General features: G+C 41.2%; 1 protein-coding gene across 1 annotated transcript in view; it reads right to left on the minus strand.

Annotated features, from left to right (window-relative positions):
* Window positions 1-915: 915 nt before the first annotated feature.
* skib (v-ski avian sarcoma viral oncogene homolog b) overlaps window positions 916-22154 on the minus strand; it is a 34012-nt gene continuing 12773 nt past the window's right edge. The window contains exons 2-7 of the mRNA XM_034690214.1: window positions 6198-6311; window positions 5847-5950; window positions 5499-5743; window positions 3502-3776; window positions 3174-3404; window positions 916-3054 (exon numbers count right to left, since the gene is read on the minus strand). Coding sequence (XP_034546105.1) covers window positions 2833-3054; window positions 3174-3404; window positions 3502-3776; window positions 5499-5743; window positions 5847-5950; window positions 6198-6311 — 1191 coding nt within the window. The 3' untranslated portion in view covers window positions 916-2832. The remainder of the gene's footprint in view (window positions 3055-3173; window positions 3405-3501; window positions 3777-5498; window positions 5744-5846; window positions 5951-6197; window positions 6312-22154) is intronic.

A 22154-nucleotide genomic window follows, 5' to 3' on the forward strand; every position in this document is an offset into this window, starting at 1 on the left:
TAGATAGATAGATAGATAGATAGATAGGAACTTTATTAATCCTTTGGGAAGATTACCTAAGGAAATTCAGAAGTACAAGAACAAGTAAAATTACCAGTTTAAATGTTTCTGTTTGGAATCAGTAAATGAAAAGTCAAACTGCCCTCAACATTAGAATACCTTCACTTCCTTAGTGGCCAGTAGACAAACCAAATTACATCATCAGCCTCAGGTGTGCCAACTGAGCAATCACTGCCACACCCAAAATGATGTCCTTTATGTCTATATTTAGAACAACTCCACTCTTATATTCTATCTCCTTTGACATATTTCAGGAGTCTTCAAATTGATGATTATTCCAATTAATTAATTTAACAGATCTGGACAAATTAAACATGCTCACATGCTCTTCTCAATGATGCTAGCAGCTAATGTTAAATACGAACAGTGTTTTTTATGTTCTTCATTGAAGCATGTTAGCATGCTAACAACACAACTTTTACTTTGAATCAATTATTTATTTTCTGATATGTGAATACTTTCTTATGAGTCTAAGACCATTTTCCCAAGGGAACAAGAAAGTGAACTGTTCTGTATCATATCATACTGTATTGCATCATGTTGTCGCGTCCTGTCGTGTTGCTTTGTGTCGTGTTTTATTGTATCCTAGACATGGCAGCAAACAAAAAATAGCAAATCCCACATTGTAAACCAAACTCATTAGAAAATGTTTGTTGTTGCATTAAATGACAACCCAAAGCTATGGCTCTGGATACACTGCTTAGAAATTGTATTAGATTTAATCCATAAAGTAGGATAGCTGTTAAATTGTTCTGATCCAAAGCAAAATGGTGGAAAGATTAACAATGATCTGCCTACAAATACAAATGAAAAAATCAACATTGTGGTGAACAAAAAACACCCCACAGAACACCATAGGGTTGATTTGATTTTAATGGTTATTATACAAGTTTTCCAAAGGAAAAGAAAACATTGAAACAAGAGGCAAGTGAACTCCCACTTCCAAACCAAAACTACAACAGCATCAGCTAACAAAATGGATATTGCTATTACACTGTACCCAACAAATACTGAGTGAGGGTATCATGATGATAAGACATAAAAGTGTTTCTTGTCTAAAATAAATGAGAGCACCTAAGGTTGAAACCATGAGAAGGTGTCATTTCTGCTCTATCCATCAAGGGGAGGGAACTGGAGGTGCAGATATTTAAATTCATTTTTAAGTTTTTGGTCTGTGGTGTAATATATAATCTATATTTCATCAAATAATAAAGATCCTCTCAAATAAACAAAATCAAGGGACAAATAATAATATTATGTCAGGGTTTCATACCTAGAAACACTAGTAATAGGTCAGGGTCATGACCTATGATGGTGTCATTATACCAGCACCCATCCATTCTGCTCAATGCCCTGTGATTGCGATAATACTCAGGGATACAACTACAATGTAAAATTGTAGCTTTGCAGCTCCAAATATAGTCTTTTTTGGTTTCAAGTAAGAGCAAGAAATAATATTCATTATCAATTTAAGTCTGGAGCAAGCAAACATAACAACAGGAATCTTATTTACAATATCATTGTATTTACATCAGAAGATACTGAGGGAGAGTCTGAATTCAAAGTTCATGTCAACTCGGGTTTTGAAAAATGTAACAGGGAGTACAATGCACAATGCAAGGTTCTTTTCTCTAAAAAGTGCAATTCCTTTTCTTTAAGTAAAAAAATATATATCCATATTTTGTATATATGTAGAAATGTTGTTCATATAAACAGCATTTGTTGATTTAAGAGCCCTAAAACCAGCGACTAAAAATGAATGCTTTCTTTTGATAGGCAGCAAATTATCATAGAATATAAGTTATTTTACAATACTCAATAGAAAATCAGAAGTACCGCATTTTAACAAAAAACAGAAATCTATTGAAGTTTTTTTTTTGTCTTTAAGAAGGGCATTTGTAGACTTTTCAGCACTAACGTGGGCAAGAATATTTGCAATTTATCACATGGTTCGGTTGAAAAAAAAAAAAAACATTACTGGAAAACAATGATCAAACAACTAATAAAGTTGCATCATAATATTAAAAAGTAACACTTCCATAAAATATCTAAGCATAAAACAGTGGTGTACCTGAAGGTAGCCCACGTAACCTCCAATACTTCAGGTTTATAAAATACAAAAGGTAGACAAGCTGGTATACATGCGTACATGTCTGTATGTGGATGATTTTTTCTTGCCTGTGGAATAACAGTGCTGCGCAAGCAATATTTCTTAAAAAGTACATCTTCTACACAGTTATAAAAAGCAAGCTGATATTAAAAGTAAATAGTGGTAAACTGGTGTCTCTTGATTCCAGTGGTCTGCAATGACACCTTTGAGAGTACCAATATTTTGTGGCACCAAGAGTTTCATTATCTGTTCATGTTTCACCAGGCGCAACATGTTTCTTCCCTTCATATTCAAGTAGTGTTGTGTGGCTATATTTGCACATCTTAGAATAGCTTATACCAAAATAATATCCTTGGACAGCGTCAGGTGTCTAACCGAGGGCTCTGACGTCACTGGAGAGATGAGTTCATCACTGGAGAAGCCTTTCTTAATATTACGCTCTACAACATGCTCAGACATCATGCTACTTTCCAGTTCATTTCATTAAATTCATATATTGTCATAATAATATTGATTTATATCATATCATATTATATATGACAGATTCAGATAACTGACAAAGCATTTTGCTGAGTATCTTTTTCGCCAACAGGAGGTGCAACAAAGTCCTTAACCATGCTCCTTATCATTGAGTCTCTTTCTCCAGCTGTGAATGTGCAACTTTAGGATCCATTAGTGTGTTGTGTGGTCTGTCTTAGTGTGTCTGTGTTTGCATCCACGGAGTCTCCAGGGTGGCTGCTGTCGGTCTGCATGGCCAGCTGGGTTTGCAGGTCTTTAACAACACTCTCAAGACTCTGTCGAGCTTCTCTCTCCTGCTGGAGCTCCTGTCTCAGCTGCTCACGATCAGCCTCTGCCTGCTGTAGCTGCATATGCAACTCTTCAATCTGCACAAAACATCACAGACAGCAGTAAGTACTAATGAATGAAAAACACCAATGTGGGACAAAAACAAACAACAAAGCTATCTAGTATTGGCTTTGGAGATTATGGGTAGACATATTACCTGAGTTGAGTATTTCACCCTGAGACGTTCAGCCTCACATCCCTTGTCACAAACTCGTAGCTGCCTCTCTCTCTCCAACTCTCTCTTCAACCGTCCACAAGACTCTTCTGCGTCCCTCATCTTCCTCTCCCAATCCACACGAAGGCGTTCAATCTCCTTTCGCAGGTTGCGCTTGGCCTCAATGGCCTCACGAAGACGGCCTTTCTTTGCCACTCTCACAAACTCCAATTCCTGTGGAAACATTACAACCATTTAACTTTTGAATCCTCATAAATTGGTGTCATTTCATTCTTTTCACAATGAAGTTCACATGGTGTGGATATGATACCTGCTGAAGGCTGCGTTTAGCTTGAACAGCGGATGCCAGCTTCTCCTCCTGTTTCACTCTAATTTTGACAATCTCCTGCAGGACTTTTTCTCTGGCCTCTTTGGTATCCATGCCTCCATACAGCATCTGCCTGAGGGTTTCCATCTCAGGGCAAAGGTTTCCCGACAGCCAAGTAGGTCCCTCTTGCGGTCGAGTGATGCTCTGGGGGGTCAGAGTCTGTGACACACTGTTGGATGCTGATGGAGGAGAAGCCATGGAGGGAGCTGGTACTGGACCTGAGGGAGAACAAGTTTTTAAGTTATCAAGACTGCATGCAGTTGTGGTTATTTTTGAAGAGCCACTGTAACAAATTTTAAGTTCTGCTATAATCAGAAAAAAACAAAAAGGTCTTATGGAAATTTCAAAATGATATCCACCTCACTTTACCAGGCTGTCTGTCTGATGTACTCTCAAGGCCTTGTCGCATGAAATGAAATATTATCCGTCATGCTTCACCAAGGGCATGTATTGCTCAGATAAACTGATTTGAAACCGGATGGTATTCAAATTGAGAGAAGTCAAGTGGAGGGTCATCATTCCCATTTCATTAGTACTTTTATCTAACTCTGTCAACCATCCATTACTTTATGCTAACTGTTTCAATGGTTTTACTTTGGCTAATATTTCTGCTACATTAGTTTTAGCTAGCAGTTTAACTGTCTATTAGTTTAAGCTAAAAGTTACAACCACTGACTGCTTATAGAAAATTATTAATAATATTAATATTATCATATTTTAATATACTGTCTATGTTACAGATGTTTATCAGTTACCATCAGCTTACTGCTATATCTATTAGATATTGCTATCTATTTCAGTAGCTAGTCAATTCTTTTAGCTAGCATGTTTGACTCTACTGTTTGAAGTTTGATTCATTTAATTAAGTCAACTATCTTTTTCGAAATCCATCACTTTTTTAGCTTACTGTTCAACCACTACTTTAAGCAAGCAGTTTTAATTATTTATTCATTGCTTTTAGCGAGTACTTTTAACTGATTATCCATTGCTTTAGGTAAATGTACACTCTTTCTTTGGTTACTTTTAGCTATCAGTATCAACTTTTTATCCATTACTTTAAATTAACTGATTCAAAATTTTAACTAGCTGTTTAAGCTGCTCATCCAGTATCTTGAGCTCGAAGTTTAAAATTTTTCTAACACCTCTAGCTACCAGTTCTAATGGTTTACCCATATTTTTGAGCCATAAAAGATATGAATATTCTTAATTGGCTTTAAAACTTCAGATTTTTTAGCCATTATTTCTAGGTAACTGTTTTATCTGTTCTTTTATTATTTTTAGCTAGCAGTTAACTTACTTTTAACTTACTATTTCAACTGTTGCCCATTCATTTAAGTTAGTTGTCACTACAGTATATCAATTTCTAACGATCGGCAGTTTAAGCTAGTTATATTAGCCCTTTGTTTTAACATTGTTGTCCATTACTTTCAAACAGATATCAATTGTTCTGAAAGTAACCATTTCAACAGTTACCGGGTTTCACACATTCTCAATTGCATCATGAGGTAGTAAAAGCTGGCTCAGTATGTGGATATATAGCTCTATTGTTTTTTAATTGCATTTTATATTTCCCATATGAACTACACCACAACCTTTCTGTGCACCCTGTGGTTACTGCAGGGTACATCCTATAAACAAGTTAATAGAATAGATGTAAACATTTCCTATGTTAAAGAAAGTGTGAAACAAAAGTCTTCCAACTTGTCTCTACAGCATACTTCGTGTGGCTACAGTTCTTGTATTTCTTCCTTTCAACACCAGGTGGCAGAGTTGTACAGGAGTCTGTCTGAACCAACTCTGCTGTGGCTTATTTCCTGAAGGGCTTATGTTTGAGTGTAAAATCTGTGTCCTGTGTTAACTGACTCTTGTAGAGTTACATTTTCTATATGTCTCTATATCTTCACTATATCATTTAAACTTCAGAAAATGGTGGTACTCACGATCATCACAGTCATCCACATCAATCTCTCCGTCTGTGTCCATGTCATCGGGGCTGTTGGTGGTACAAGGGGCTGCTGGTTTCACTGCAGGATGTGCATCTCCATTAGTTAGCTCCTGCGGTGGCCTGGAAATGGCTATAGGACCCCTGCTAGGAGCATTGCTGTCCCTGGGATGGACTGGAGGGGCCAGGGGAGCTAGTGCCAGATTGGGAGCTGCCAAAGTCTCGTGACTCTTTGAGTAGGACCTGAAAATGCAATATAGGTACATTTCAAGCATTTCATTGGTTAATTTAAGAACTTGTATCTTTCTAAAACTGAAATTATCACAGCTTTCCTGAGATGACTCACCTCTCCACCTCATTCTGAGTAGCTGGTTTCTCTTTTTCTACTAATTTGGGAGACCAGGGGCGGAAAGCAGAGGGCCTCTGTTTCAGCTGGACCTGTTTCAGGTCCTGGAACAACAAACAAAAAACAAGCTTGCATGAAATCCCGGTAAAATACCCTTAAAACATTAAATCATCTGTGAAGAACACACTCAAAGGCCCTTCCTCATGTGACAAGGCAGAATGATGAGAGGTCATTCATAGATGATAATGTGATGATTCAAAAGTACAAAGGCTTTTAAGTCACCCTTTTAACTCTTGAGCTTAACAGCAAATCAGTTTTCACGTTAAAAACAAGGAATCACATCAAACGAACCTTGTGTGCAGACTTAGACAGCGACTGTAACCAGTCAGGTTTCCTGTCTTTTTCAGCTGGTGGAGAATGTAGTTTGTCAAATTTCGACCTCTTGACTGAGACTGGGCTGGGCGACTGAGGACAGACAAAACAACAGACAATTAATCATTGCAACCTTTGTAGAGATAAAGTGCAGATATGACATCATGCAGTACAGTGGATATTTCAAGAGCCCATAAATTCTAAAAAAATCTCCAATGCAACTGGAAGTGGCATTATTAATAGGCTGTGTGCAAGTTTGTTAGAACGATACGTGACTTTTTTTTTCTACTATTCCTTCTCACAGTTAAATGGAAAATAAAGCAGGGAAATTAGATTAACAGAAAAGAAGTAACAGAGAGACATGGAGGATAGAAGATGTGTCTGTGTAAGCATTCAGCTTCTGAACTTGGCATGACCGTGTGCTTGTGGGTGCGTGTGTGCATGTGTCATATGTGTGTGCGTGTGTGTGTGTGTGTGTGTTGTTGGTGTGTGTGTGTGAGCAGGGCTTTGAGCTGAGCAGACACTCAAGCTGGTCTGGCTGGCAGCCAGCAGGGCTACATTGCTCCCTGCCAGGCAGAAGAGGCGCCATCAGGTGGAGCAGATCGACTGCCTGAACCACAGAAATATTGCAATATAGAGACAGAGGGAGACAGAGAGGGAGACAAATTAAAGTAATTGCACTCAGATCTGACAGACAATTGAGTTGAAGTGTTCAGGGGGGGGTTTGCATGTTAACGCAGGGATACAGAGTCATGAAATGTTGGAGGAAGACTGTGCTCAGAAAACCTGAGGAGGGAAGCATCTGCCATGTTAAGTGCCATGAAATACTGAATCTCCAGGGCCCCACATTGTATGTATTGTATGTCTGAGTGTGTGTGGCAAGCTGTAAGAGCATGTGTTGAGGTAGCTAACCTCCTCAGCCCTCAGGTCTGCACTTGTCAGACAGGGAATATGTTTACCTGAGCAGGCGCAGAGGCCAGCACAGACCTGCCTGCTCCTCTCTTACTCACTACTATGATATTCTGCCTCCAGGAATGGCAAACACTCCCATCTCCTCCTCGTCTGTGTGCGATTCAAGACAAATGATTACTCTGTCTACCTACAAAATCCTCAATGGAGAACACTCCTGCGGGGTTGAGTGTAGTTGTGAAACCTTATTCGCAGTTTGCTGTAATCACATCAGAATGGAAATTAACGACAAACCTCATTTAGCATTAAGCGAGAAGCCTGGCTGGTAATGAATCATGTCTCACAGTTTCTCTACACAAAGCCAGGCGCTGCGTGAGTGTGTGTGTACACGCAGGGATGAGTGGGTGTTGGTGGGTGGGTGAGTGTTTAGACATGAGTATGTGTGTTTGTGTAGGAGAGTGTGTGTGTCAGGTGTTAGTCAGGTCTGGCACTGTATACTTAAATTCAGAAAACGATCTCTACTGTAGAGTAGAAAAGAAATTCAGTTGATAAGTCGGCTGACAGAAAACTCCATCAGAGGTTTTTATTATCAACTTGGTCATATTGTTGAAGTAAATACTAGTAAAATAACTGATAGCTTCTGTAGTTCATTAAGGCTTTGTAACTGTGAAGATTCATTGTGGGTCTGTGGTTTCATTATAAAATTGAATAATAGAATTTATGAGATTTGAACAATGCAGCCACTTGAAAGACATGTCCTTTGGCTCTGGTTAACTGCAATCATCTTCTTATTCTTCAATTTTTGTCATTTTCCTCCTACATTCAAAAAAAGGTCTAACTTCTGAATCATTTTAACAATATTTAAAAAAAAAAAAAGGTTTATTATTTTAATCCATGACAAATACAGGTTTGTAGGAAACATTCTTAACTTCACAATATACAGCTTAAACATTCCTAATAGCTAATAAATGTAAGTAAGGTGTTATTTGTCAACACATTAAAACATAACACACTATCTTCTTGCTTAAACTCTCCCTCTTTGCACTGTTTGCTTTATGAAATGTACACTACATGTCTGTCTGGACACGCCCCTCACGTCTCCATGACTCACAAGTGTCTTTTTACCTGTCTAACCAGTAGACACATTACACACACACACACACACACACACACCCATTCACACACAAAAACACACTCACACATACACAGAGTGCGTGCTTGGTGTTTGGTTAGCTTCTGTAGGTTAAGTCATTTAACCCAGACCTCCTGCTGACTGCGTTTGCTCAGCACTGGTGACTCGACCTCTCACCTGCCTGACTCAAGGCCGGTGGTTTTCTGGGAGCCGATGCTGTAATCAGACTCTGTAATTACTGACATGACTGTTGTTTTCCCGACAAAGGATGTCTGCCTGTCTGGTACTATTTCTACCCTGAGGTTTGCAGCTCCAGGAAGGCTATGAGTGCTAGACATAATAGAGTCAGAAAACAGACACTCCCAGACACCACAAGGGACCTGCTGGCTAAATCTGACACTGACCTCACAGGAGAGCAGCCGCATGGGCTTAACTCACTACCACATCATAGACATAGCATGGCCGAGGAGTCATAACACCCTTCTGCACATCCTACTGCTTAGCAGGTCCCACTGAGCCAGATGATAGGACACCCCCCCCCCCCCCCCCCCCCTCTCTCTCTCTCTCACTGCTGAGAGAGGGAGACTTCCTCTGAGGAGTTTGCTTTGGCCCAGTCCCCTGTGGGAACTGAGTCTTGAGTGGGAGGAGGGGGGTGGGCCAGGGGAGCGGGACCACAGAGGAAGCACTGAGCTGAAGGAATGTATACTTGAAGGCCAAGTACAGCCTCTCCTTTAAGACTCCATTCAAGCATTGCCCTTTTCAACTCGCTATTGTATGATATTTCTTTGAGCGCTGTAATGAGGGAGCTTTTCAAAGCAAACCTGTAGGCTAAACAGGGTCTAATAGCAGCTGGGTAGGGGTAGAACTGCTTTATTTTTTAATTAGGACCATATAATGGCACGGTAATACCGGGATAAGCCCCGGCTATTTTCATGCTGGCACAGCGGTTAATCAGAGAGAAACACAGCACATTGCAAACATATCAATATCTGTTCTAAAAGCAGAACATTTGACCTGCTTGAGGAATAATTGGTCAATGTGGTGCTAACTGGAGCATGATGGTGATTGAACCGTTATTTCACTTGAACATGGAGCTGATCAACAATATTTGTTTATTGAACTCAGTTTAAACCTCAATCATCATCATTAACAGATGTTTGATGCATGGGAGGAAGATGACTCAATGTGGAGCATCTTCAATCAATCCTCTGGCTGCTGTGTTTGTTGTCGAGCCAGAGTTTTTGATAGAACCAACATAGTGTTATCAGGAAGGAATAGTATCCACCATTTGGGGAGGCAAATGGTTTTCTGATTTTCTGGGTTATATTATGGATTGTATAGGATGGGCTGAAATAAGCCTTGGGCTTCAGTCTGTTCCTGCTGTGGTCATTGATTGTGTGAGTTTTATGGTGTGAAATGGACCAGTGTAAACATGTAAACTGGAGTTATATTTTATTTAGTAGAATATTCACTCAAATTCTTGACTTTGGTTGTTCTTTAATGAATGACCAAAATGAAAAACATTCATTAATTCACATGCACGTAATCTGATTTAGAGAGTTGCTATCAGAACAGTGGGATTTGTATTTCTATAACATTCAACATCATGCAGCTCCTTTTTGTTTTCCTGAGCAACAAAATCAAATCAAGTGTCCTACATCAGTAATAAAATATTTGTGTGTTAACTATTTACTAGAATCAATCCAGTGTTGTGCGATAAGTTATATAACACCACAACACATAGCTCTTTAATGCTCAGGTTATACATTTTTTAAACCGAAATGTCTGTGCTGTGAATGTGAAGCTATACTGCAAACAGGTAAGGGCAAGGCTAACCAGGATCAACTAAACATTAAGTTTAACATAAAAAATTGGGTGCTTTAGACGTACTGGTATTTTTGGGTATTTTTTTATTTTACTTTTTTTTATCCAAGCTAAGCTAACTGACAGAGCTAGAGCTTCATATTTATCTTATTGCCTTCTAAGTGTCATCCATCTTTGCTGCTAACATTAAGCAAGACAGTGAATTAGTGTTTTCCAAAAAAATACTTGAATATTTCTCTATGTCCTTGGCATACTCTCTAATATGCCTTAGGTGGGAGTTAAAGCAAAAGCAAAAAAAAAATCTAATTGTCAAAGAATCATACGAGGTGCAGCTCTCATCTGATGAGACAAAAATAGTTCCTCCAGCTGAACTTCCTCAGGCAACAGTCATACAATACCAACGCATGCTGCATGATAGCATAGCATTAAGAAAAGTGCACAGCAACAAGACACAACAGTTTCAGATTACGGCCTCCTTTCCCGTCCTAAAGCCCTGAATGTAATCCTCAGATCGACATGTGCTTAGTGGGGCGCTGTCTCACTCAAGGGCACAGCAACTGGCACAGCTCGCTCGGGTAACAGCCTTAGTTGGTAGTGAGAGAATACTAGTTTTAGTAATATGATGCCTGTAGTTTGGTGTGGATGTTCACAGGGATGCCTTGAGCTCTCTATTCGACTCTCACTGCACAAATTGTACGACGGCCTCTTGATTTATATAAAGCCCTGTGGTCACCTCGTAACAGCTGGGGGAAAATTATTGGTGGCTGCCCAGAATACCCCTGAAACTTCATCCCTACTCCGCACAGATACAGCTCAAGTTCTCATTTCCCCTCACTAAATCTTAGCTTAATTTTGCAGTTTACTCTGTCTCTGTCCATATTGAGGTTATATCTGAACTCAGGCAGGACAGTATAGACACACGGGGAGAGCTGCAGGGCTTGGCATAAGGCCGGCATTACAGTAAAGCTTATTGGATTGTCCTAATTGTCCTTAGGATTGGGACTTGATGAGGACTGAGATGGATGCAGGTGGAGCTGCTGTCCCTGAAGGTGGAAAATGTCTCATCAGGTCTGCACGGCTTGACACATAAAGCTTAAAGACAGGATAGTGAAGTGGTGTTATGCATTTGTCTACCACTTATAAAGAGGGCTGTGTGTCGGAAATTAAGGCCACACAAGATGTAGAGCAAGGCTTATCCAAACAGAAGGACTGTGAGACTGCAACAAAACTTCTATATATTTGTTTTCTAAGGTAACAGTCACATCATTTATACACACTGTGAAGCCTTCTTGGGCAAATTTGACTTGATCTGCTTTTAGAGCTGCAGAAATGTTGGTCTTTCTACGTCTTAGTTCTACGTAGACAGTCTCCTTTACTTAAAGCTCCCGTCAGTAGTTTTTTGGGTGGTCAGGAAATAGACTGAATTTCATTCTGATGCCTCTGAGCTACAAAAGCAAACAAGGCAATCAGCAACATGATTGACTATTTTCCATATGTTTTTTATATTATATGGTTATCTTTAATCCAAAATTTTCTGTCGAGGGTAGCAGGTAGATAGAAACAGCCTTTTTTTTCTTCTACATTTCTGCAAAAAAGATCATCATTTAGTGATACATCTGACTGTGACAAGATAGAAGGGTGGGGTTTTTGTTGGATACAACTTACACAGGTAGAGGACAAGATCAGCAGAGAAATATTTGTCCCAAGGTGGCGCCAAAATTATAACAAAAAGGGAGTTCCTCACAGGAGCTTTAAGTATATGAATATTAGTATCGAAAGAAGAACTTCACACATTATCTGGAGGGCCTAAGAGAGTGATCTGCGGAAGTTTGAAGTTTCCTTTTTCTTTATTTTTGTGCAGTGACAGAAAGAGCCATAGATTGATAGACATTGATTTCTGAAAAAAACATGTGATATATTTTTTGGCCATATGCTTGAGGACTTCAGGGCAAAAGTGTAGCCACACTAAATCTGTGAGGTGACAATTTTTTTCAAGCAAAGACATCCTGTTTGAGCTTTATTTTGTGTGTGATTCATTTCACACAAAGCAATAACACATAATGTCCAAATTCAAACTGCATCTATTAAGCCAGACTAAACTCTCTTTAATCTTTTAATGACATGTTTCATTTCTAGTCTCTGCATCATGACAAAACCTGTTCCTGACTGACGTGTATTTCCTGCGTGTGCATGAAAGGGATCATCTCGCCGCTGAGCGCAAACAAAAAGAAAGATTACTGTACTATTGCACGGCGAGAAATGAATTCCACTTCAGGTCCAAACACGGCAACCATAACAACGTGAACATGCCCGCCCGCGTTTTCTTACAGTGTGTTGACAGTGAAGTCCAAATCACTCCTCTTTCTCTGAGGAAGACCTCACAGCACAAAGAACTAATAAGTTATTTCAACAGACACGGAAACCCAAAACCGACAGACACGAAACAGATATCCCAGCAGATTATACATTATTAGCATGAGCATGTTTGGTATGGTTGTGAGGCAAAGTTATCTTAGGAAATGAAACGTGCTCTCTGTATGGTGTATTTATGGAAGCGCATAGCGCCAAATTCAGCAGATAGTTTGTCTGAGCCCTAAGCTGCACTGTTGGAATACGAGAATTTAACATCAGACTGCAGGATCTGAGCGAAGACACGAGGCTGTGTCTGCAAACCAATAAAGGCAGGCACACACCCACACACACTCTCCTACACACACACACACACACACACACACACACACACACACACACACACACACACACACACACACACAACGCCTTTATGCTTCCATTCACATTTAGCACAGTTATAATGCAGGAGCAGCTGCAGTGCTAACCAGGAGGCTGGAGGGGATGAAGGTTAACGAGGAAGACAGAGAAAGAGCAAAGACAGACTCCAGCTGACCCATGTTTATGGTGGAGTTTAATTTAGTGTTCCTGAACAGTAAAGTTTATTCCTAATTCAAATGTATTCATAAGACTTTCAGGAACATCACAGAGAAGAGAAAAAGCAAGGCTCTGTCTCTTTGACTTGTGAGAAAATTTCATTTTTGAGCCAATTTGGTAGAGTCTGGTTAAAAAACATCTCACTGTAGTAAAGTAGAGTGAACAGATTACAGATTTAGCGATGTTATTATCACTCTTCTTCGGTAATTTGCCTCCTCTATTCAACAGTATTGATTAAAGAAAGAGCTCTACATGGGCAGTTTGAGCTGCAGCACTACTGAAATACAAAGTGTTACTTCAGACTGTCTATTTGCTTTGAATTGGATTTAAGAGAAGCTGAAAGAAGACGTCTAAAATTGTGCATATTCTCTATGCTTTTCAGCTATTTTCTCCTTTGTCCCCCAAACTACAAATCAATCCAAACTGTTGCTATTTCCTAAAGTATTGTGCGGCGGGGTTTGACAGCATTTGTGTGGCTGCCTCCTCTTGTCCTCATACATTTGTGCGTGCTTTCACACGACTTGATCTCTGCTGTGCAGCAGTGCCAACACCATCTTTGCCATGCAAGCTTAATCCCCTGGCATTAGACTGACTGTCTGATGCTCTGACGCTGATGCATGACTATACATTTCAATGATCTATTAGTCAACTTTAAATTTGGGACATTATGTATTCAAAGGAGACATATTAGAATATTATATTAAAAAAGAGGCAAAACTAATTAATTTTTGTCTCATTTAATGTAACAATTATAAAATTAACTCCTATATTTTATTTTGCAAGAAAGGTAAAAATCGAAATTTAACGATGCAGCAACACAAAAATATCTGGTTCTTCAAAGACAAAAATGAGAGGAATTCACACTTTTCATTATGCACATTCTTTAAGTTGGGAATGCTCTCAAAAAGGACTAAAAAGAAATAATCAAATTGAAGCAAAAGAAGCAAAGCTTTTAGTCTACAGTACCCTAAACTCTACATTTCCCATGATGCTATTCAACTACAACTTTTAGAAGACCCATTCTATCTGTAGCCGACAAAAGCGTCAAGTTTTATCAAGGTTAGGTGTGAGGTGTCCCTCAAGACTTGTAGCCGAGTGTAAAACATTTAAACTGACCTTCCTGTGTCTAAATTCTCTGACAAAATAATTTTAGTATGAATTAAAAGGGAAACAGGGAATTCATCTTTGTCTCAGTTTTTGGACGTTGATGATGGAGTATTGAAAGACAAGTGAAAATCGGTGGTTTGGGGCTGATAAAAAGCAGCTCTGTTCCCTCTGAGCCCATCATGTGTGTTAACAAACCCTCCTGTCATCAGAGGTCTGATGTCTGCAGACTGAAAACCTTGGTCTGTCACTGATAAGCACATCCCCGCCTGCACGCAGGGAAGTGTGCGCTGCTGTTCTCGCTGTTAGCCGGTCCCCCTCCGCTCTACAACAAGACAGCAAGTCCAGTGTCTGACTGGCTGGGATTTAATCCTGCAGATTAATACGAATGCCACGGCAAAGAAGGCAGAAAGACGATTAAAATGTCACTGGATAACCTCTCTACAACCCAAACAGTAACAGCTCGGGATACACAGACCATTATATCACTGGCAGTACCTGGTACTGGACGCCTCCTCTGCACCTCCCTCACAGAGCAGAGGAGGCTGACAGAGGGAGGAAGAGCCACTGACTGCATGTAACAGCAGTCTGGACTCAGTTAGGGTCTAGACCTCCATGTCTCAGAAAATGATGGTCCAGATGGACGCTCACATCTCTATTTTGACAACTGAGTTCAGAGAGTAAAACAAATCTTTTCTTCTATCAACACACCACCAACAGCTCTGTTAAGATGCTACAAATAAAATTAAAGAACCACATTTTGAACGTGGTACACCTGGTCTACCAGAATAGCAACATATTTAAATAAATAGTTTTTTTCTAATAGAGTAAATAATATCAGTGAAAACAAGAACTTTATTATACTCTGACCTTTAAAAGTGGTCTGTTTTTTGAAATATGTAGACCTACATCAATCAAAATACCTTCTATGCAAAGGGGCATTCAAATTACTGTTTTAACAATGGATATCTCCGACAGAAATGTTGCTTTTTTGCACATTTCCTTTTAATAACTAGAATTGAGAGCTGAAAAATAGAATTATTTTGATCTGACTTTAAGGGTGTGAACAAATTCCAAGGTAATGTTATCAAATATGCATGTTTTTGTTATCAACAGTCTAAAACCAACAAATATTCAGTTTTTACTCGACTAAGACTGAGTAAAGTAGGAAAGCTTGAACTTTTATATTTTTGCTTGGAAACTTTTTAGGAATCAGGAGCTAGCCCTTCTTTCTGTAACCATTTCATAAACAGATACTGCAGACTAAATATATAAAGTAATTCAAGCAGACCTTGTGCTATAAATAGTTTAGTTTGAGATGCTATAACTACACACAGTAACATACAGATAATTTCAGCCATAAGAGAAATAGTGACAACAATGTAACCAATCAAACATCGTGGCTCTGTTTTTTTTTCATGTTAAAGCAGCTCACCAAGCAGTCAGCTGAGCTGACGTCTGTGCTGCCATGCCCTCCCGGTAAGCTGAGCCCCATGACCACATGCGCCCCCCCCCTCTCTCTAAGCGTCCAGCGAGAAGGAAGGCAGGTGGCAGGTTTATTTGGAAAGATGAAATTGGGATGAATAGCAGAGGTTAAGAGGTGTGAGGGGACAGGACGGGGGCATGGGGGGGATTAAGGGGAGGAGGTCATAAAAACTGTGAGAGGGTGAGGTGAAGTTGGGGTCACTGCTCACTCAGGGTCCCATGTGATGTCATTTCACCAACACAGTGTACGTCCTGAGAACGGCTCAACAGCTAATTGGTTGAACCGAGGTAATAAATCCTGCTGAAATTTATAGATACCACTCTGCTCATTCTGTTAAAACGCTGCCTGCCTGGTCACCTGGTTAGAAAACCTAATCTCTGCTCCTGTGGTTTCTGACACCTTTAGAACAATGACATACTGTTGTAGTTAATTCCACACACACACTGAATGTGGCCTTATAAGACACTCTTCTTTTATATTTAGTATTGAACTTCAGATTTAGCTCATAGGCATGAAGGAAAATACTGTATCCTCTAGAATATTTATGTAATGTCCTCATCCTTTAATTCTGTTATGCTCCATTTTTGCTTTCCTTCAGTATTTCCATCTTTCTTTTTAAAAGTTGTAAGGAAAAACACACACACTTAAGACTGCACACAAGTTTAGACCAAATTGTTCAGTACCCAGTATGTCCGCTTGCTGGTTATATATATGAGATAATCTATATACCAATTACTTTTTTTGTCTGTATTCTTTCTTCTAGTTTTGTTGTGAATTGTTGAAAAATCTTCTCACTGTACACAAAGTGCTTCCTTTTTGGTATTGTTAGCTAATGTACCTAAGTTTAAGTACTTAGAGCTAAAGGGTTAAAAAAAAAGCATCTGCCTTAGTAGCTCTTTTTTTGCCGCACAGCTACATTAGAGGTATTTTCTGTAGCTAGTACGCACAAGCAGTGAGTTGCCCTGTTTGAAAAGTGCTAATGAGTCCATTCATAGAGACAGGAAACAGTAAGAATAAAAGACCTCATATTAAAGAAGCCTTGACGTAACTGAGGAGAATTACAGCTCCAGGAGAGAAAAAAAGGCCTGTGGGTTTTATAAGACTCCAACCAATTATCCATCAACACATTTTCAAACCGACAACGGGAGTTTTTGCCTCAGAAAATTTTCCCTTCTCCCTGGCAGAACAGCGATCTGACTCAAACGTTCAAGGGGCCTCACAGGGCAAGTTTGTGTATACAGTAATATTTGACAGAGATCAAATAGCATTTCACTTGTTTCCACTTGTTCAAGGAATTGTCTGTAAGGGAAATAGGGGATAAAACACCCACAACATCCGTTCCTAAGATCACACATTCCATCCTTAAACACCGGTTTTGTTTCCCTCCTCCGTTCATAGGAAAACATATCTGCTTACAGGAGTAATTAGGTGAGAGGGCTCGGGCCTTGCAGCATCTATAAAACGAATATGAGTGCTCTAAAATGGAGGGCCGAGAGGGGTGGCTGGTGGACCGCAGCACCTCATGAATTCTGCAATTTGCCGTCTGTTTCTTGACTCTGAAAAATTCTTGGAAATGTCTTTTCCTGGATGATTTTTATTGCACAAGAGCCTGTGTTTTTCTCCATGGCAACCACATAACAGTAGAGCCCAACTAAGCTCTGACTCAACAAACAGAACTCCACAAAATACCCATTTCAGCGCCAGGGTCCCCCCACCAACCCCCCCCCCCCCTTTCTTCTCCTTGCCTAGTTTTCCTGCATAAACCCAGCCTGAGACGGCTTTAAAACGCAGGCCGAGTGATCGCACTGACCATGAATGAGGACTGTGATTAATCAGGGCACAGATGTGACATGCTGCAGGAAAACCTGACAAGCCTCAGGTGCTGCGTGGGTCCAGGCTTCTCTCGCAATCCAGAGCCATGACGCTATTGAGTACAGTAGGACAAGCAGCAGCTGGGTTCTGTTAACCTGGGGAGCCTTGCTTGAAGCAGCAGCAGGTTTCAGAACAAACACACCGGACTGAGCGTTACATAAAAGTCTGTCTATCTCTGTCTCTGTCTCTCTCGCTCGCTCTCTTGGTGGGCTGTGACGGAGGATGTAGGCGCTTTGTGGTGCTAACATTGGTGTAGGCAGGCCGGGATTAGAGCTGCAGGCAGGCACAGGCCCAAGAGCAGAGCATCGTGTGTGTAACTATGTAATCTATGTGGCCTTTCCCTGCAAATCTCTGAGACCTGCAGGGTGGACGCTGATGAGACAACCTACAAGGGACTCATTACACACAGTAGAGGCTTCAATTGAAGTAGCTACAGATACAAAATCGATTAAAACTGGATAGGAGCTCTTCATGTTAAGTCTTTAGTTCTACACTCGTGGACATTTTTAATTCATAGCCGTCTTCTACTGTAAAGTTATTTGAAGGAGACTGAAGGAGTCGTCCTCCCACCATCTGTCCTTGAATCATACTCATCACTTAGCATGCCAGGAGAGGATTTAGTTCACTGCTCTCTCATTGGTGAACCGTCAACCTTCTTGTCTTGACTAGTTAAGGCCATTCCTAAGAAAACAGGACATGTCTGCTAAACTGTAACTTAAGACAACAGTGAGCCGGGGCTGCAGTTTCAGCTGCTGTCGAGCAGCTGTAAGGCCTTTAGCGTGTGGATGTGTGTGGCTGCTCTTGAATCTTACGAGGCTTTCAGAGGCTTCGCCCTTGCAAAAACACAGAATCAAACAAAATTATCCTTTATTTGTTGCATATAAGGTCACTGCAAAGGGGCATGGGACGCTGCCAACTTTTCTTTCTGCCTCTCCCTTGCTCCCCGTCCGCCTCATAGTGAGCACAGAGGAGCATGCCGCAGGGAGGGGAGGCCCTACACAGGAACTCAATAATAACTTTCAGCAGTCTAGCCAGGAGGCTGGAAGCCCAGACTGCGGCTGTTCCCTCCAGTCCTCCTCCCTCCCTCCGCAGAGCCCCATGCTCCTCCCTTCACTCCCCCCCCCCTTCCTCCTGCTGCTGCTGGCCTGTGTCTGCTCCACAGGACTGATGCATTCTGCAGACAGGCCAGCGCTCTTAAAGAGACACAGGCCACATTTTTATCCCCTGAATCACTGCAGTGGACGGAACCACTAAAGCAGGAGCAGAGTCCCTCGTTTCCAGCCTCTCAATCAGGGGCCTGTGCTTTATTTCACTCCTTTTTCTCAATGCTCTGGACTCTGACATGATGCAAAGTGTGAGCGAATAAACAGGCTAAAGTATGTTGAGAGGCTCTCAGTGAGTCTCTGGCTGAGGATCCTTTGGCTGAGGCCGCCTTTGAAGGTGCCTTTGATGCTTTCTTTAAAGTTTGTCAAGTGCAATCAATGTTCTTGGCAATGTAAGTATATTTAATACCATTGTCATGATAATTTTTGGAGACACTCCAATAGACTTAATCATGAGGACTCTGAATTGACACTCACCAGCTGAGCCTGCTGCAGTATGAACTGCCTTAAGGGTTACACCGGATTACACTGTGGTGGCCATTTTACAGGGCATCTAGAATCTGGACGAATTTTTGATTATTGATTAATCTACTGGCTATATCATTGGAGGATTAACACTTGATCCCAAAGCCATTCAAATTTGCCATCATATAAAAGTCTTATTGGATGGAAAAAACAGAAATAATGGGGTACATTTACACTGACACACTTAATAAAATCTGCCCCCCCCCCCCCCCAATCAGAAAACATACAAGAAGTCAAAAAATTGTCTTCCGTTTTTAAAGTTGCTACTTAGTGACCCAGTTTGAATCACAACATGGCTTTGTTACTGTTTGTTTGTGTCCTAATGAGTGAAAATCTCCACCGTACCCATTATTTCCCTCCTGTTTTATGAGTTTAAACAGAATAAGAGCCCCCTAAATAGCGTGTGGCTGAGCAGAGCCGTGTTGAGCTCTATACCACGGCAAGGAAACGATTAAAAATTTATTAGACTTGAGTGACACAGAAACCTACAAGGGCGTGCCTGCCAAACACGCTCTCATTCTTTTGCTGTCAGCACTTTTCCTCTCGTCATATACAAATTGTGCAAAGCATCAGAGGGTCTAAAATACCCATCCCCAGTCTGGCAGGAGAAGGAGGTCAACATAACTTATTCAAATAACAAACACATTGACTTTTTGTTCTTATCTTAATGAGTGGGTTCATTTCAAACACCAAATATGGACAAAGAGGCCTCATAACTTCTATTAGCTAAATATCTTCAAGGGGCTAAAGGGTTAACACATCTCAGCTGCAGCATAACAAAAGATGAAATCTCTATGGGAGATATCAGTGCCAGAGTCAGCAAAGCAGCATAGTCCTCTGCAATGATAACCCCGTTCTGGAAAACCTATAACACAGAGCATCCAGCTTCAGATGGAGCAGGCAGCTCCAGCTCCGGCCCTTAAAAGACAGGGGAAAAGAAAATCTTCCAGCAGAACATAACTGAGACTCTCAGGAGGGTCTTTATCCCTCAAATCTCCATGAGAATCTCACTGGCCTCAGACTCTGGTATTTTCTTGGCTTAACAATGTTGTTATTCGTCCTTAATTCAGATGTGCAAACAAAATTAAGCCACCACCTGACTGTGCTGTTTTTGCACAAAGACGAGAGAGCCTGGATGTGTAGATGTACAAAACAACTTACTGCTCATTACTCGGTGGTGGTGGTGTGCAGGATGCTTTTGAGAGGGTGACGCATACCCAAACAACACCAAGCCATTGAATCACCCGTGTTTATGCAGTCACATAATTCTGCACCATCTGTAGAACTCAGGTCTGCACAGGAAAAACAAGCTAACGGCAAGATCAAGGAGACACTCTTTTCCTTTCTTAAACCCTCCATTAAATACAGCAATCTCATTAAATCACAACAAAGCTCCCCCTGCCCAGAATATATCTTTATTCTCATCGGTGATAACAGCTTCACGGTGACGTCTTCTCCTTTGCCCTCGAACTCTGAACTGGCCGTCACCTCCTTCACCTTACAAGGCAGATGCAGGATGAAAAAGAAGGCAATGAACTTCTGACCTGTCATTCAGACAGCAGAGGAAGCTTTGCAGCTCGGGGGCAACCAGAGTCCACCATCCACTCTGTCTCTCCTCCTCCTCTTTCCTCAGTGTCTCACCCTCTACCATCCCATAAACCCCCACTAAAAAACCTCCTGCTCCCCCTTTTTTATGGCTGCCAGATGGTGGGGAGGCCTCCTTGCCTCTGGACTTGCCTCTCCAGTCTAGTAAAACCAGTTGACCTCGGCAACATAAAAACTGCTATTTATGAAAAGGCCTGGAACAAAACACACAAACATCCTGCCACTGAAACAATCAAATGCCATCTCATCTCCCAAAGAGCCCTTTTACGAGATGACACAGCAGAGACCCCTGAAACTTGGGTCATGGTGGTGGTGAGGTCCAGATGCAGCGACTACACCCAGGTACTTTTTTTTTTTCTTCTGCGTCTGTGTGAAGTCGTTTTATTTGCGTGCCTTGGGTGTGAGCGCAGGACTTTGGCAGCGTTGAAATTTCTCCCTGAGAAACGGAGAAGCAAAACAAACAGAGCAGTCTGCATTCAGGTCGGAGCTGAACCGCAGAACCACAGTCTGGCCTGCGGTTCACAACACACTGTTCCAGCTCTGACTTCACCTAAAACAAACACTCTCAAGACCCGTCCACCTCAGCCAAAGGGAGAGGAATCTGAGAGAGAAAGTTTAGATTTGAACTCCATTAACAAGTCCCCGCTCCCTCTCCTTCTCACTCTTCTTCTGCTGCCTCTCTGAGCGATGTTTTTGCACCAAGAACTGGGCAAACTCAAGTCTTTTCACTCTCTGGTGTCACTTGTGTAGGAGTTGTTGCCCTTTGACGGCATGCTCGGACCGAGTCCAAGGTTTGCGAGCGTGCAGAGTGGGGTGGGAAAAGGGGTTAAAAGGCCAAAGATTGCCTTGTTATAAAAGAGCTGTCCAATCAATGGCTTTCTTTTTACTGCAAATCAATTAAAGTGATTATCTGCTCTTCCAATAACAACTTTCTTCCCCCTCTGCTCACCTCACATGCTCCTCCTTTCTTTTTTTCTTCTTCCTTTATTTGTTCTACCGGTTGGAATCTACCATTTATGTCCTGCAATTCAACCTGACCTCCAGGCAACCCCTGCCATGGCTGTCTAAGCCATTAAGGTGGCTGTGACTGTGGGTTATTAGTGTGATAAAAGTTTACTGACCCTCCAGCCACTCAGCACGGCTGCTTTTTAACGCCTCTGAGGAGCACGTCTATGGGAGCTGTCATGCAGCAGATTGGCCATGAGGGCATTTGGTCAGTAGGCCAGATCACAAATATACAGTTCAGAGTGAAAACTGTAAGTCAGACAAGTGACAAGGCAGCCAGCGGAGGAAGGCAAATAGAGTCAAAAGGGCAAGTCAGGAGGAAGAATCAAAGTGGAGCATCCCCTGTGCGTCGGCTCTCTGGAAATATGCAGACAAGAGGACTTAGGGGGGTGGTGGTGATGGTGGTTGTCTGTGCTATGTTTTTT

This window comes from Notolabrus celidotus, chromosome 1 (assembly GCF_009762535.1).
Source record: "Notolabrus celidotus isolate fNotCel1 chromosome 1, fNotCel1.pri, whole genome shotgun sequence".
In the NCBI taxonomy this organism is placed as follows: domain Eukaryota; kingdom Metazoa; phylum Chordata; class Actinopteri; order Labriformes; family Labridae; genus Notolabrus; species Notolabrus celidotus.